General features: G+C 53.0%; 1 protein-coding gene across 1 annotated transcript in view; it reads left to right on the plus strand.

Annotated features, from left to right (window-relative positions):
• Positions 1–95: 95 nt before the first annotated feature.
• The window catches only part of LOC142820479 (uncharacterized), a 37,969-nt gene continuing 25,395 nt past the window's right edge, over positions 96–12,669 (plus strand). The window contains 6 exon segments of the mRNA XM_075909463.1: positions 96–501; positions 1,961–2,017; positions 2,725–2,851; positions 3,883–3,996; positions 7,098–7,211; positions 7,486–8,540. Coding sequence (XP_075765578.1) covers positions 361–501; positions 1,961–2,017; positions 2,725–2,851; positions 3,883–3,996; positions 7,098–7,211; positions 7,486–8,540 — 1,608 coding nt within the window. The 5' untranslated portion in view covers positions 96–360.

Below are 12,669 nucleotides of genomic sequence, written 5' to 3' on the forward strand. Positions count from 1 at the left end.
CAGAGCTGGGACTGGGGGACACTCTGAGTTGGGGGGGTGAAGGGAAGCGGAGGAGGAGGGGGAGGGGCTGTGGGAGGGGGCACATGGGAGCAAATTCAGCCTGGGTGGGGAGGGCTCATGCGAGGGACACCGGCAGCTCCCCCAGCCCGTGGGGTAGGAGAGGGGGAGGGGCTGCCCCAGCCCGTGGGGTAGGAGAGGGGGAGGGGCTGCCCCACCCAGCAGCGGGGAGTGGGATGTGGAATCTGCTTCCCTACAACTGGTCACCCCAGCGAGGGGCAGAGAATTTCCCTCCGCAGTTACAGGCAAATCTCCCCGGGCAGCCCCCCCCTTCCCGCCCCCCAGCACGGGGCGTCCAGTTTAATGTCCCTGTTAAAACCGGTCTCAGCATTTGTGGGGCCGAGTGCACGGGGCTGGGCAGCTGCTGTCTCGGTTCTGCCAGGATTTGATCTCACAGCAGAGTCCCTGCCAAGCACAGCCCGGAACTGGGGTTCCCAAGAGCAGGTCGGATTCTCTGAGTGAGGGGAAATGAATGTTTCAAGTCTGGTGCCAGGTTGGTTAAAAATCCTGGTTCTCTGGGCCTGGTTCAGTTCTGCCAGCTCCAGCTGGGCCAATGGAGTTTGCATCTGCTGAGCTGCCCCTGGGGATTGTGGGGGCAGCCTGGGGGGCTCAGGCATGTGGGGAGAGGTCTCTGGTTAATGCACAGGCAGAGGAGGCTGGTGTCTGCCTCTGCTCTGGGTACGGAGCCCTAGAGCTGGCTGAGTTTCCTGGGTCAGAAGCTGCTGCCTCTGACATCCTGCTCTGGGAGCCCAGGCTGAACAGCGGGTCTGTAGCAGGGAGACATTCACTGCGGCCCCTCTGTGCCCGCCCTGGGTGGGGACACTCCCCGGTGCCTGTTACTCACCCCTTGGGGCAGCCCCCGGCTCCGCTGACATCAGCTCCAGGGGATGGGGGGAAAACGGGGGGACTAAGCTCCAGAGGGGCAGGAAAGTGACTCAGCCAAAGCAGCCTCTTCCAGCCTGAGTTTGTGCCCGAGGGGAGGGGGCGTCCCTGTCTGTCTGCGGCTCCTAGACCTGCTGCCTCAGTGATGTAGCCAGGCTCCCACTGGAGAGCAAACGCCCATGGGCACCGGGCAGGCACTAGCCCTCCCAGCAGAGGGGGAGGGCAGGTGGGAAACTGGGGAGCCCAGAAGGGGCAGCAGATGCAGAAAGTCGGGAGAGAGGTTTCCAGCCCCCAACCTGCTCAGACCCATTCACTGCATCATCCTGGGTAGGTTGACTGTCCTAGGAGTAGGGTGCAGGGAAGAAAAGCCAGTTCCTGCCCCTCCCAGTCCTCGTGGATTGGGAGCGGGGAGTGGAGAGGACACTGACCTCAGGGAGAATGGTGGGAATCCTCCGGTTTGGAACTTCTGATCTTCTCTAGCGTCTGTCTCCGAGAGACTGTCCCAGGGAGGGTGTGAAAGTGGCTGGTGGGCTCAGCCCCGGGGGAGGGGCCAGGCCTGTGTTGTAACCACACAACTGAGGTTTTCCCAGCATGGTGGAATCTGAAGGAACTGGGGTGTGAAATGGACCAAAGGCCCTTGGGAAACCTCCTCAGTCACAGAACCATACGATGCTAGAACTGGAAGGACCCCAAGAGAGCCTCAAGTCCAGTCCCCTGCCCTCATGACAGGACAAAGCACCATCTAGACCATCCCTGGGAGGTGTTTGTCTAAGCTGCTCTTGAATATCTCCAGAGATGGAGATTCCACAACCTCCCCAGGCAACTTATTCCAGTGCTTAGCCACCCTGACAGGAAATGTTTCCTAATGTCCAACCTAAACCTCCCTTGGTGCAGTTTAAGCCCATGGCTTCTTATGCTGTCATCAGAGGCCAAGAACAATTCCCCCTCCCCTCCCCTCCCCTCCCTGTGACACCCCTCTGGACCTGACAGGACCAAGACCCACGTCTACCTTTTGTTCCAGATGATGCCAGCTTGCAGTACACAGGGCAGGGAAATGGCTGTGATGGAGCTGGCTCAGGTAGGGGAGGGGGGGCAGGAAATAAACAGGGTGAGGCAGGGAGGGGGCAGGGTGGGGTAAACCTGCTGGGATTTGCTCAGCCTGATGGTCTGAACAGGCCCATTGGGAGGGGGGTGAACGTTCTCCCATCTCTGAAAGAGGAAACTGCCCATGGACTGGGAAAACTGACCAGAGTCTCCATTGGTCCATCAGTGGCTACTAGCCAGGCTGGGCAGGGAGGGTGCCCTGAGCCCCTGTTTTCCAGAAGCTGGGAATGGGTAATGGAGTGGATCACTTGGGGTTTACCTGTTCTGTTCAGTCTCCCTGGGGCACCTGCATTGGCCACTGTGGGCAGACAGGACACTGGGCTAGGGGGACCTTTGGTCTGACCCAGCCTGGCTGTTCCTGTTGCTGTTTCTCACGCTGGAGACAAAGCTCACTGGCCAGGGGCTGCCATGAGCTAGGAAGGGGCTGGGATTCCTGTCCCTGTGGCCTGTGCCGAGCTCTGCTCCCACCTCCGCCTGTGGCAGGCATGTGGGTGACTGAGAAGACCCTGCCCTGCTCCATCTGCTGGGAGGCACAAGGAGCTCTCCCCCCTCTCTCTCTGGAGCCTCCTGGCCTCTTTGGGCAGGGTGGGGTGGGATTCTGCTCCTCGGGCCCCCTCCATTGTGGCGAGTGGGGCTGTGGCTGGGGCAGCAGGTGCTGAGTGGGGCCCCCGGTTGTTCCAGGTTCTGGTGACCTTCGAGGAGGTGGCTGTGTATTTCACCATGGGGCAGGGGGCACTGCTGAGCTCCGCGCAGAGAGCCCTCTATAGGAGCGTCATGCAGGAGAACTATGAGACGGTGGCCTCGCTGGGTAAGGATTCCTGCGCCCTCAGCTAGCAAAGCCCTAGGGACGGCATTTCTGCATCGGGTCAGGTTCTTCCCTGGTCAGTTTGATGGGAGGGGAGTGGGGCCCCAAACCCTCATGTGAGGGACACTTTCATCCCCGTGCCTCCTTCTGGGGAACAGGAGACTCAGACACCTAAGGGACAGGCTAATTCAACCCTCATCTCCCCAGCTTCCAGGGGCCAGAAGCGGGGAACCATCCTGCCTATGTTATTTCTCCTTCACGCACTGTTCACCTGCCACCTTGGGACTGGTTCCATCTGTGGAGGGGTCTGAGTTCCACAGGCTTCGAAACAGGCAGGAGTTTAACCCCCAAGCTGTGTGTGTGTCAGCGAGTCCCCTAGAAATCCACAGATCATTAAAGCTCCTAGTGAGGGCATAACACTGGGCCCTGCACCCCCCCTCCCCCACAGTCAGGTGGCTTATTAGTTCAGAGATACAATGTAGAACAGACTTGTTAGCAGAGGAACCAGGAGCAGTCAGCACAATCCATCTTGGGGAGGAGGGGCACAGAACTAAGGGCTCTGTCCCAAGCCAGTGAGACTCACTTCCACCCTGCACAGCTCATCGCTGGCTGCATCTCAAACCTTTATCCAGCTTCCCAGGGAAAAGGTGTCCGCTGGTCACATCCCCTTCTCAGGCTCAGATTATTGTAAGCCTGGGCTATTGGGAATGTGCTGGTTTGGGCATCCTTCCTCAGTGAGTCACCTCCAAATTCCCATCCCTGTTCAGATAGTGGTGCAGTGCCAAGGGAAACTGAGGCACACACACAGGGTTACTACAGGGCAGTAGAAATCACATGCAGCATAACAAAGCAAACAGAGTGAATACAGTCCTGACTTCATCACATCCCCCAGTCCTTTCCTTCCCAGAAGTCTGATGCTCTCAAGTCCTGGTCCCATGTAGGATGAGATTGGGCTCATGGAATGTTCCCTGTGACACACACTCTCTGCTCAGATGCCATGTGTCTTCACCTTGCCTGATTTCACCCCTGGGCAGGATTCTCCATTTCCAAACCTGACCTGATCGCCCAGCTGGAACGAGGGGAAGAGCTGTGGGTCCCAGATCTCCAGCCCTCCAAGGAAATGGGGATCCTGAGAGATACCCGCACAGGTGAGAAGTCAGGGAAACTGACATAAAAACATACCAGAAATGTGGGAAAAATCTGGGACTTGCAAAAATGAGCATTGGCTGAGAGCCCTCACTTCTGCTCCATGTCTCCCCGGTAGGGCTGCAGGTATCATCCTGCCAAATACCTGTCACAGCTCCCCAGACATCCCGTTACGTGTCAGGAGTTTCTTCCCTATGAATCCTTCCCTGGGAGTGTTTGGGTGGGATGTGGACCCACACACAATGTCTCAGTCTCACAAATTATTATTATGCTGTGCTTTCTGGCTTAGGGATGTAAAGGGCTAGTTGACTAGCTGATAAGCAAATGCTTATTGGATAGTTGACAGGCTAGTCGACTAGTCGCTTCCCTGACCCCTTTCTGCCTTTATCGCAAAGAGGCAGCAAGGCAGGGAGCGTGAGGGTATTTCAAAGCAACAGTGCCACTTGAAGTTTGGAGCCAGACCCCGGGTTCCGTGCAGCGCTGCACTTTGAAATGCGGCCTGCAGCCCAGAGCCAACTGGGACGTCTCCAGGCTGCACATGTCATTTGAAAGCAGCAGTACTGGGAGGAGCAGGGCTACTCAACATGTAGCCCTTGGGCCACATGCAGCCTATGGACCATTTTTTTTGAGACCCACAGCACAGCTTGGATTTACGCGGGGCTCAACACATGGCCTGTGGGTGGGATCCTTTCCCTCTACTGGGAACACTGCACAACTGCAAGTCAGTATAATCAGGGCTCGACGATCACGGTGAAAGCCGCTCACCAGCCCCGCATTGTGCATGTGTGCGCCACCGGCGAATGGGGCACCGGGCTGAAATCTACTCACCGCGGGCGAGTATATTTAATACTTTGTCGATCCCTGAATATAATGGTGTTCTGTCGATATGCCTTTTAGTAGTTAATTTTCTGGAATGTCATCCTCATTAAAAGTGCTGTCATATGGTGCAAATCAGGTAACTATTACATTTTATTACTATCAGCAGAACTGACTTAAATAGGGCCTGCATCTTGTGTAGTCTTCCCTTAATCTTTGCATTGATACCTATCAATGTTATAGAAGCTATCTGCATATAATTGAATATATATTTGCACACGTATGCAACCACACTTAAGTTGTGGCCCTCAGCATCTGCGGTGAGTATCAGTGTGGCCCCTGGGGCTTCTGCAGTTGAATAGCCCTGATGTGGAGCCTAGGATCAGCTGGGCTTCTCCCTCAGATCCTGGGCTCCGAGCAGCGCTGCTTCTTTGAAATGCCACAGGGAGCCTGGCCTCAGGTTCCTCATGACGTTTCAAAGTGGCAGCACAGTACAGAGCCCCAGGTCAGTGGAGGAGTCCCCAGCTGACCCCAGGCTCCACATGGCGCTTTCACTGTTGAAATGTAGCAAACGCAAAAGCCATAGGGCTGCTGCTCCATTACAAAGGTGGAGGCTCCCTATCGGCTAATCAAACAGTCGATGCAAAATGCATGGACTATTCAATTAGTCAATACTTGATATCCTTATTATATTTTTTTCATTCCCTTGTTGGTCCTTTCTCCCCAGCACAGTAGGTGCTAGGACAGTGAGGGAGAACAAGGAGGAGAATCAACAGCAGGAAGGTCCCGGCACCGTAGAATAACAGGGAGTATTTTTAGAAGGAGCTGAAGGGGATTTTTCCCAGTATGTAGAACACAGGAAACTCTTGGGAAATTAACTCAGGGAAGAGTGGCAGCTGAAAAACAATTCAGGCAGAAAAGTGGAGGAACCCATTAAATGCAGTCTTATGGGTGGGCTGGCATGTGGGTTTTTGGGGGTTTTTCTTGCTTGACAGTCCCCTCCTCCCTTTTTTTGGTTGACCACTCCCCCCCCAGCAGCTTAGAAAAGGGTTCCATGGCCAAATAAAATTGGAAACACAGGACTAGACTGTTAATTCTCTAGTCAATGGTAGTTCACAGGCAGGAACGGCAGGTACCTGAGTTCTGGGGCTGGTTGCAGCTGTTGTTAGTGCCTGCAGGCTCTCTTTTGTACTATTGTGCTGAGTCCCTTGAAGGATGGTACAGTCTCAGAGTCCTTTGCTGCCTCTGGTAGGTTCTGTGCAGCCCACAGGGGCACCAAATGGCAGGCCAGACTGGCCACAAGAGGCAGGCTGGGAAACCACACAAAGGCTGCTGCTGGCAGAGTAGAATGAAGGCTGCAGAGGGGGAGCTGAGCTACAGAAACAACCACAAGCAGCAGAGAAGCAACCGGGGCAATCTCTACCCTGGCCAGACAAAGGAACAGCCTGGCACTGCCCTGGCCGGCCGTGGGAGTGACAGCTGTTGTGGGCAGCTGGAAGGGCCCAGACAGGCACAGGTAGTGGGGATCAGGAGTATGGAACATAGGCAGGGCATGAAGCAGCCAGCCAAGGGTTCACTTTCCTGCTCAGGCAACTTCCCCTGCCTCCTTCTGGCCGGAGTAGAGCATCTGAGCCAAAGAGCAAGGCAAGCCCAGTCCCCCAGCCAGGAGTTTTGTGGACAGAGCCCTTGGAGAGCTAAAACTCTGCTGCAGAGCTGACCCACGCTATGGACTGACCGGGCGATAGCCTGGGGCGCCCAATTGTAAGGGGCACCGCGTGGTGCTGCCGAGCTGGGCGGGGGTGGGGCCACACATGCGCCGCGTGCTCAGGGTGCAGGAATGACTTGGGCCGGCTCTGCTTTGCTGGGTACATTCTCTCCAAGCCTTAGTGACCTGCCATGTGGCAGCTGCAATCTGAGGCCTGCCTGTGGGCCTCAGTATCAGACCTGCCAGCCATCCCTAGAGCTCCCCTTCTGAGCAGTGTGTTCCTGTCCTGCCCTGGAATGGGGGGAGGAATGGAAGGGGCCATGTGGGAAACTAAGTTATATCCTAGAGAGTACAGCTGAGTACTCAGCTCCCTTGGGGAATCAGCTGGGCTGTTCCTGAGGCAGAGGGGATGCACCTTTACTGCAGGTGAGTGTGCCTGGGATCCTGCATCAGCCAGAGCCCAGTCCCTGCAAGGTGGGGAAGGAGCCTATCTGGGTGGGCAACTCAGATCCTGGCTCTGGAAGCAGTAATGGCACAGACCTTAATGAACATGATCAACTCTTTTAATTGCTTCCCAAACAGGATTTCCATTTTCCAAAGCTCATGTGATCTCCTGGGTGGAGCAGGGGGAGGAGCTGTGGATCCCAGATCTCCAAAGCTGTGAGAAAGGAGAGATCATCAGTGATGCCCACACAGGTGAGCAATCAGCTAAACTGACTCAGAAAATAATTTCAGTGTACTCCTAGCAGATGTCATTTTCATCAAGTCCTACTGACCCTTCTGCATGTCTTAAACACCAGTCTGCTGGGTGGGGGAAAGATTATGGTGAAGGAGGGTGAATTCAGCTCATGATTATTAAATCTTTCCAGCCATTCCTTGGGCATGCTCCTCCTTTTCTATTTCTATTTGAGAGTTTCCTTTCCGCTCTGCACAGGGAATGACTCCTGTCTGGATTCTCTCTCTGTCCCAGCAGGTGATGAGACACTGACTGACAACCATGAGGAGAGTCTTGAGCAGGAAGGACCAGAGCAAATGGCTCCATGTGGGATGATGTTGGGAAAATCTGAAGGGCATATTTCTCAGAGTCCTGAGCAGGGAGAGACCTGTGAGAGCCAGCATAACCCAGAAAAGCTGCAGGGTAACCATCCAGGAGAGGGACAGGGTAAATCCAGCCACAGAAGCAGAGGAGTGAAAACAAACACAGAAACTGTTAATCAGAAAATCCCCCATCAACAGTCACCCTGTGCTTGCAGTGACTGTGCAACTCTTAGTAAATGTGGAAGAGCCCACATAGGAGAGAAACCCTTCAGTTGCTCTGAGTGTGGAAAATGCTTCAGTCACAGGTCACTCCTTGTTAGACATAGGAGAACCCACACAGGAGAGAAACCCTTTTGCTGTTCTGACTGTGGGAAAAGCTTCAGTCGGAGCTCACATCTTGTTGGACATAGGAGAACCCACACAGGGGAGAAACCTTTCAGTTGCTCTGAGTGTGGAAAATGCTTCAGTCAGAGGTCACACCTTGTTAGACATAGGAGAACCCACACAGGAGAGAAACCCTTCACCTGCTCTGACTGTGGAAAATGCTTCAGTCAGAGCACAGATTATCTTATTCACAGGAGAATCCATACAGGGGAGAAACCTTTCAGTTGCTCTGAGTGTGGAAAATGGTTCAGTCGGAGGTCATGCCTTGTTAGTCATAGGAGAACCCACACAGGAGAGAAACCCTTTAACTGCTCTGACTGCAGGAAAAGCTTCAGTGTGAGTTCAAGCCTTCTTGCACATAGGAGAACCCACACAGGAGAGAAACCCTTCAGCTGCTCTGACTGTTGGAAAAGCTTCAGTACAAAGTCAAATCTTCTTATCCACAAGAGAACCCACACAGGGGAGAAACCTTTCAATTGCTCTGACTGTGGAAAATGCTTCAGTCAGAGGTCAGAATTTGTTAGACATAGGGGAACCCACACAGGGGAGAAACCTTTCAGTTGCTCTGACTGTGGGAAAAGCTTCAGTCAGAGGTCACACCTTGTTACACATAGGAGACCCACACAGGCTTTCCCTATCCTGCTTGCTGGCAGCCCTGCCTCACACACTGTATCCCTCATTTCAGTCCCTACTCCAGAGCCGAAAGAGGTCCATAAGATCCACTAACTCCAGAATGCCAGAAAAGGAAATCTAGTCTATTGGAAGTTCTTAACCTCAGTCCTCCCCCCTTTGCTTCCCCTCACCTGATGACGCTGGAGCAGCAGAGGATTGAGGTCTCTCAGTTAGGGCCACATCAGTGAGGATTGGGGGATTGGAGGAGTTTCTTTGTTTCTCACTTGTATGGTCCTCAATGGATTTTTTTTGTGGGTCAGTGACCCCGACCAAAAAATGGTTCTCCACTCCTGTGTCAAATAAAGAAAACATTGAAACCTTTTGTGTTGGGCATAATGTTTTACTTTATTTAAAAAGAAGTTTGACAAAGTAACGAGAGAATCAAAATGCTTAATCTGTTTGATAATGTAAATTAAACTGATCTCCACAGCTGCAGCATTAGCAAAGTGGCTCAGGTGTAATTATAATTAATAGTGAGTGTCCATTAGCAACTGGTAGTCCAAGGAAAGGTTTGCATCCACCCATGTTATCCACAGGGCATACAGTGGAGAGAGCTCCTCCCCCTCTCCCAGGAGAGTGTCACAGCCCAGAGCAGGAGAGTTAAATCTTTGCACCCCTTCGGAACGGTTGCTGACCCCTGTTGTACTTTTTCTAAACGACTGGCTGAGCAATCCCTAGGCAGGGCTGTGGTCTGTAGCTCATTGGAAGTAACTTTATTCTGATCTGTCAGGGTGCGAAACTCCTGACTGATGGCGAGTTTCAAAATCAGGACTTCTGGGTCCTGTTCCCAGCATTGTCCCAGACTGGCTGTGTGATGTCAGACAAGGCCCTGTGCCTTTCTCAGTCTTTGTCACTCCCTCTGTCAGTTGGGTGTAACCATCCTCTCCTGCCTGTCCCATCACAGGGGAATATGGGGAGCTGTAAGGAGCTATGTGAGGGTGTCACTGGTAGCACTGAGTAATAGGAGGTGTCCTATCAATGGGACTCAGTACAGATACTGGGGGTGTGTGTGCAGTAGAGTCCTGTTCTTCCCCCTTCCAATGTACAGGGTCCCATGTGAACCTCCCCAACCAGCGCACACAGGGCCAGAAGCAGGCAACTCCTATGGCCAATAGATGGCACAGCAGCCTCCCAGTTCCCCATTCTCCTTATTATTGGGATGCTTGATGATCTGATTCAAGCCCATCCCAATTCTATGTGACCGATGGGGCTCTGCTGTGTAACAGCTGCTACAGCCAATCGTGTTGCTGTTTCATTGTGTGTCGGGACTACTGGCCCCTCACTAAAACTCAGGGCCCATTGGGTGGCTTCAATAGCCCCCAGCACCAAAAGGAAGAGGGAGATGTTGGGATATGTAAATTAATAGGGGTCTGGAATGATTCTACATTAGTGGTTTAGAGGTCAGCCATAGCGTTATCCTTTGAACATTACCCTTTTGTTTTTTGTAGTTTGGGAAGAGTCCAGTTGCAACCAGTATTATCCTTTCTCAGTGAGAATCAAGGGAGGGACCCCTCCTGCAGTCAGACAATATCCTATCCTTTGGGCTGCTGTCTAGGACCTTCCCACTGCCATAGAAATCCTGGAGCAGTGAGGTCTTATTGAACCTGCAGGTTCCTATGCCAATGCTCCTATGTAAACATGGTCCTAGAGGTTAACCACTGACTACTGGGAACTAAACCATGTCACTCCCTTCCTTGCTCCTTTGGTAGCCTGCCTCCCTGAAATGTTTGCCCAAACCCAGCCAGGAGACAGATGGTTCTAGGTGCTGGATGTTTCTAATGGCTTTTGATCTATTCCTTTGGCCACAGAAAGCTGATGGAAAACTGCCTTTACTTTGCTGGGTTCATAGTTCAGTGATGTCTTTTGCCCCTAGGCTACAATAATGCTCCCACCCTATTCCACTGGGAACTTTGGTGAGTTCTGGATGTACTGGGTCCTTTCAGGGTGTATGTACACTGCAGAGTTTGCACAAAAGCTGTCCACACAACATGCACCTTTTTGCACAAGAGAGGCCTTTTTTCACAAGACTTATTCTTCTTTCTATGAGGAATACGCCTTTTTGTGCAAGAGCTCTTGTGCAAAAAGGGATGAGTAGGGAACAGGGAAACAGGTTTTTATGCAAAAACAGCCCATCAAAAGAAGTGGTGGTGGCAATCAGAGCTTTCTTGCTTTTGCAATGCACTTTAGTAGTGTGGATGTGCCGTTGCACAAGAAGCCTGCAATGTAGACATATCCTTCTTTCTACGAGGAAGAGCTCTTTTGGAAAATGGCATGTATGGATAGGGAAGAGGGAGTTCTTTCGAAAGAAGAGGAAAGAGGAAAAAGCACAGGTGCCCTGGTGGCCACTCGGTCCATAGTAATCACAGCTGAAATGCAAGATATCATCCAGTCAGTGTAGACACTATCTGTCAAAAAATTAGATGGCTTTTTTGATGCTCTTTGGCAGTGTGGACATGGTCTTTTGGAAGAAGGGTTTTTGGAAGATCTCTTCCAGAAAAGCTTCTTTTGAAAGAAGCCTGCAGTCTATATGTAACCTCAGTTAGGGAAATATTCAGTAGGTGGATGAGATCCTTATCAGGGTGGGAGAGGGAGGAGGTAGCTGCTACTACCAGGGTGGTTCCTCAAGGTCTTTCCTCCTGGCTTTCTCAGCGCCTGGCTCCAGAGCACTTCGTGCCAGCTGGATACCACATTCCAGGACCCTTTCTGTAGGTGTGAGCCTCCATAGACCTCCTTAAGGGCTTCCTAAAGGAAATGGAGACTGTGTGGCCTAAAGGAGAAGGTGTCTGCCTTTTGATCAGAAGACTGTTTGAGTCCCTTCGCAGTGGCGATGGCTTTCCTGTGCCTGTGGCCCTTCTGTCTTCAGCCTGGAAACCTCCTCTTGGCTCCAGTGGGGCCCTGGGAAGGAGTTGTTGGGCAGGCGGGAGCTCTGGCTGCTCCCACTGGAGCCTTTGCCATTCTTGCCTGGCCAGAGTGAGAAGGGAGAGGTCAGGCCAGTGTGTGGAGCAGTTTCTCTCTCCCAAATGGGTCTCTGGCCCTGGGCTTGAGGGGGCTTATGTAATAGCATGTCTGGGCCCTCGGTGTTGCTCTGCTTCTCACATATGTGGGAGAAACCTTTTGGGGCAACATCCCTTGCCCCACTGAGCCCCAGGACTGTGAGTGATGAGGGGACTTGACAGCAGCCTGGCCCTGATTTCCTGCCACCTTCTCATCCTGGTCACAGAGCATCCGCAGCTGCCCGTGTGCTGGTGGATGGGGCCTTCACTCAGTGTTTGGCAGCCCGGGGATGGGGGGGAGCAGCCTGGCCAGGGGTCTCTGTAGCTCTGCAGCCATGCATAGGCCTGGCCCTGCCCCCTCTTGCCCTGCCTTGGTTGCTGTGTGGCTTCTGAGCCTTCCCTTCGAACTGTCAGCATCAGCCCCCCTGCTCAAGGTGCCCAGGGGAGGAAAGAGGAGCTGGGCTCCAAGCTGGGACTTTTCCTTCATCCTGTGTCCCCTGGCTCCAGCCTGGCCCTGGGCCTCTTTCCTGCCAGCCCCATGGGGACAATGGGACAAAAAGCAGTGAGGTGCAGACCTTGCCTGCAGGATCCACTTGCGCTCATTTTTTGGGGTTAAAGTAGAATCTTGCTAGGAGGTGTTGCTGCTCCCTCCCTACATTGCATTGGCTGAGAATTGAACCCAGGTCAACTGGGAAGGTAGCTATGCTCACCACTATACCACCAATGCATGCACCTGCAGCTTGTGGGAAAATTAGGGAGGTGGGGAAGTGGCTGCTGGCTGCTCTGCATGGCCCAGAGATGCGGCCCAACAGCTGTCCTTGTGTTTTTGTTTTTGGCTAAGATTGAGCATTTCCTGCCTCTCAAAGAGCCATGTCACAGGCACAAGACCCCTCCGGCCTTCCAAAAAGCCTGCAGCATAGACATGCAGGGTGAAAACCTCACAACAACAACAAGCCCTGCCCAAGTAGATCCTACTGAGATTTGAACTCAGATTACAGAATTCAAAATCCTGAGTCCTGTCCTTTACACCATGGGACCTACTTAGGGAGCTGTGTATGGACACCTGG

This window comes from Pelodiscus sinensis, chromosome 26 (assembly GCF_049634645.1).
Source record: "Pelodiscus sinensis isolate JC-2024 chromosome 26, ASM4963464v1, whole genome shotgun sequence".
Taxonomy (NCBI): Eukaryota; Metazoa; Chordata; order Testudines; family Trionychidae; genus Pelodiscus; species Pelodiscus sinensis.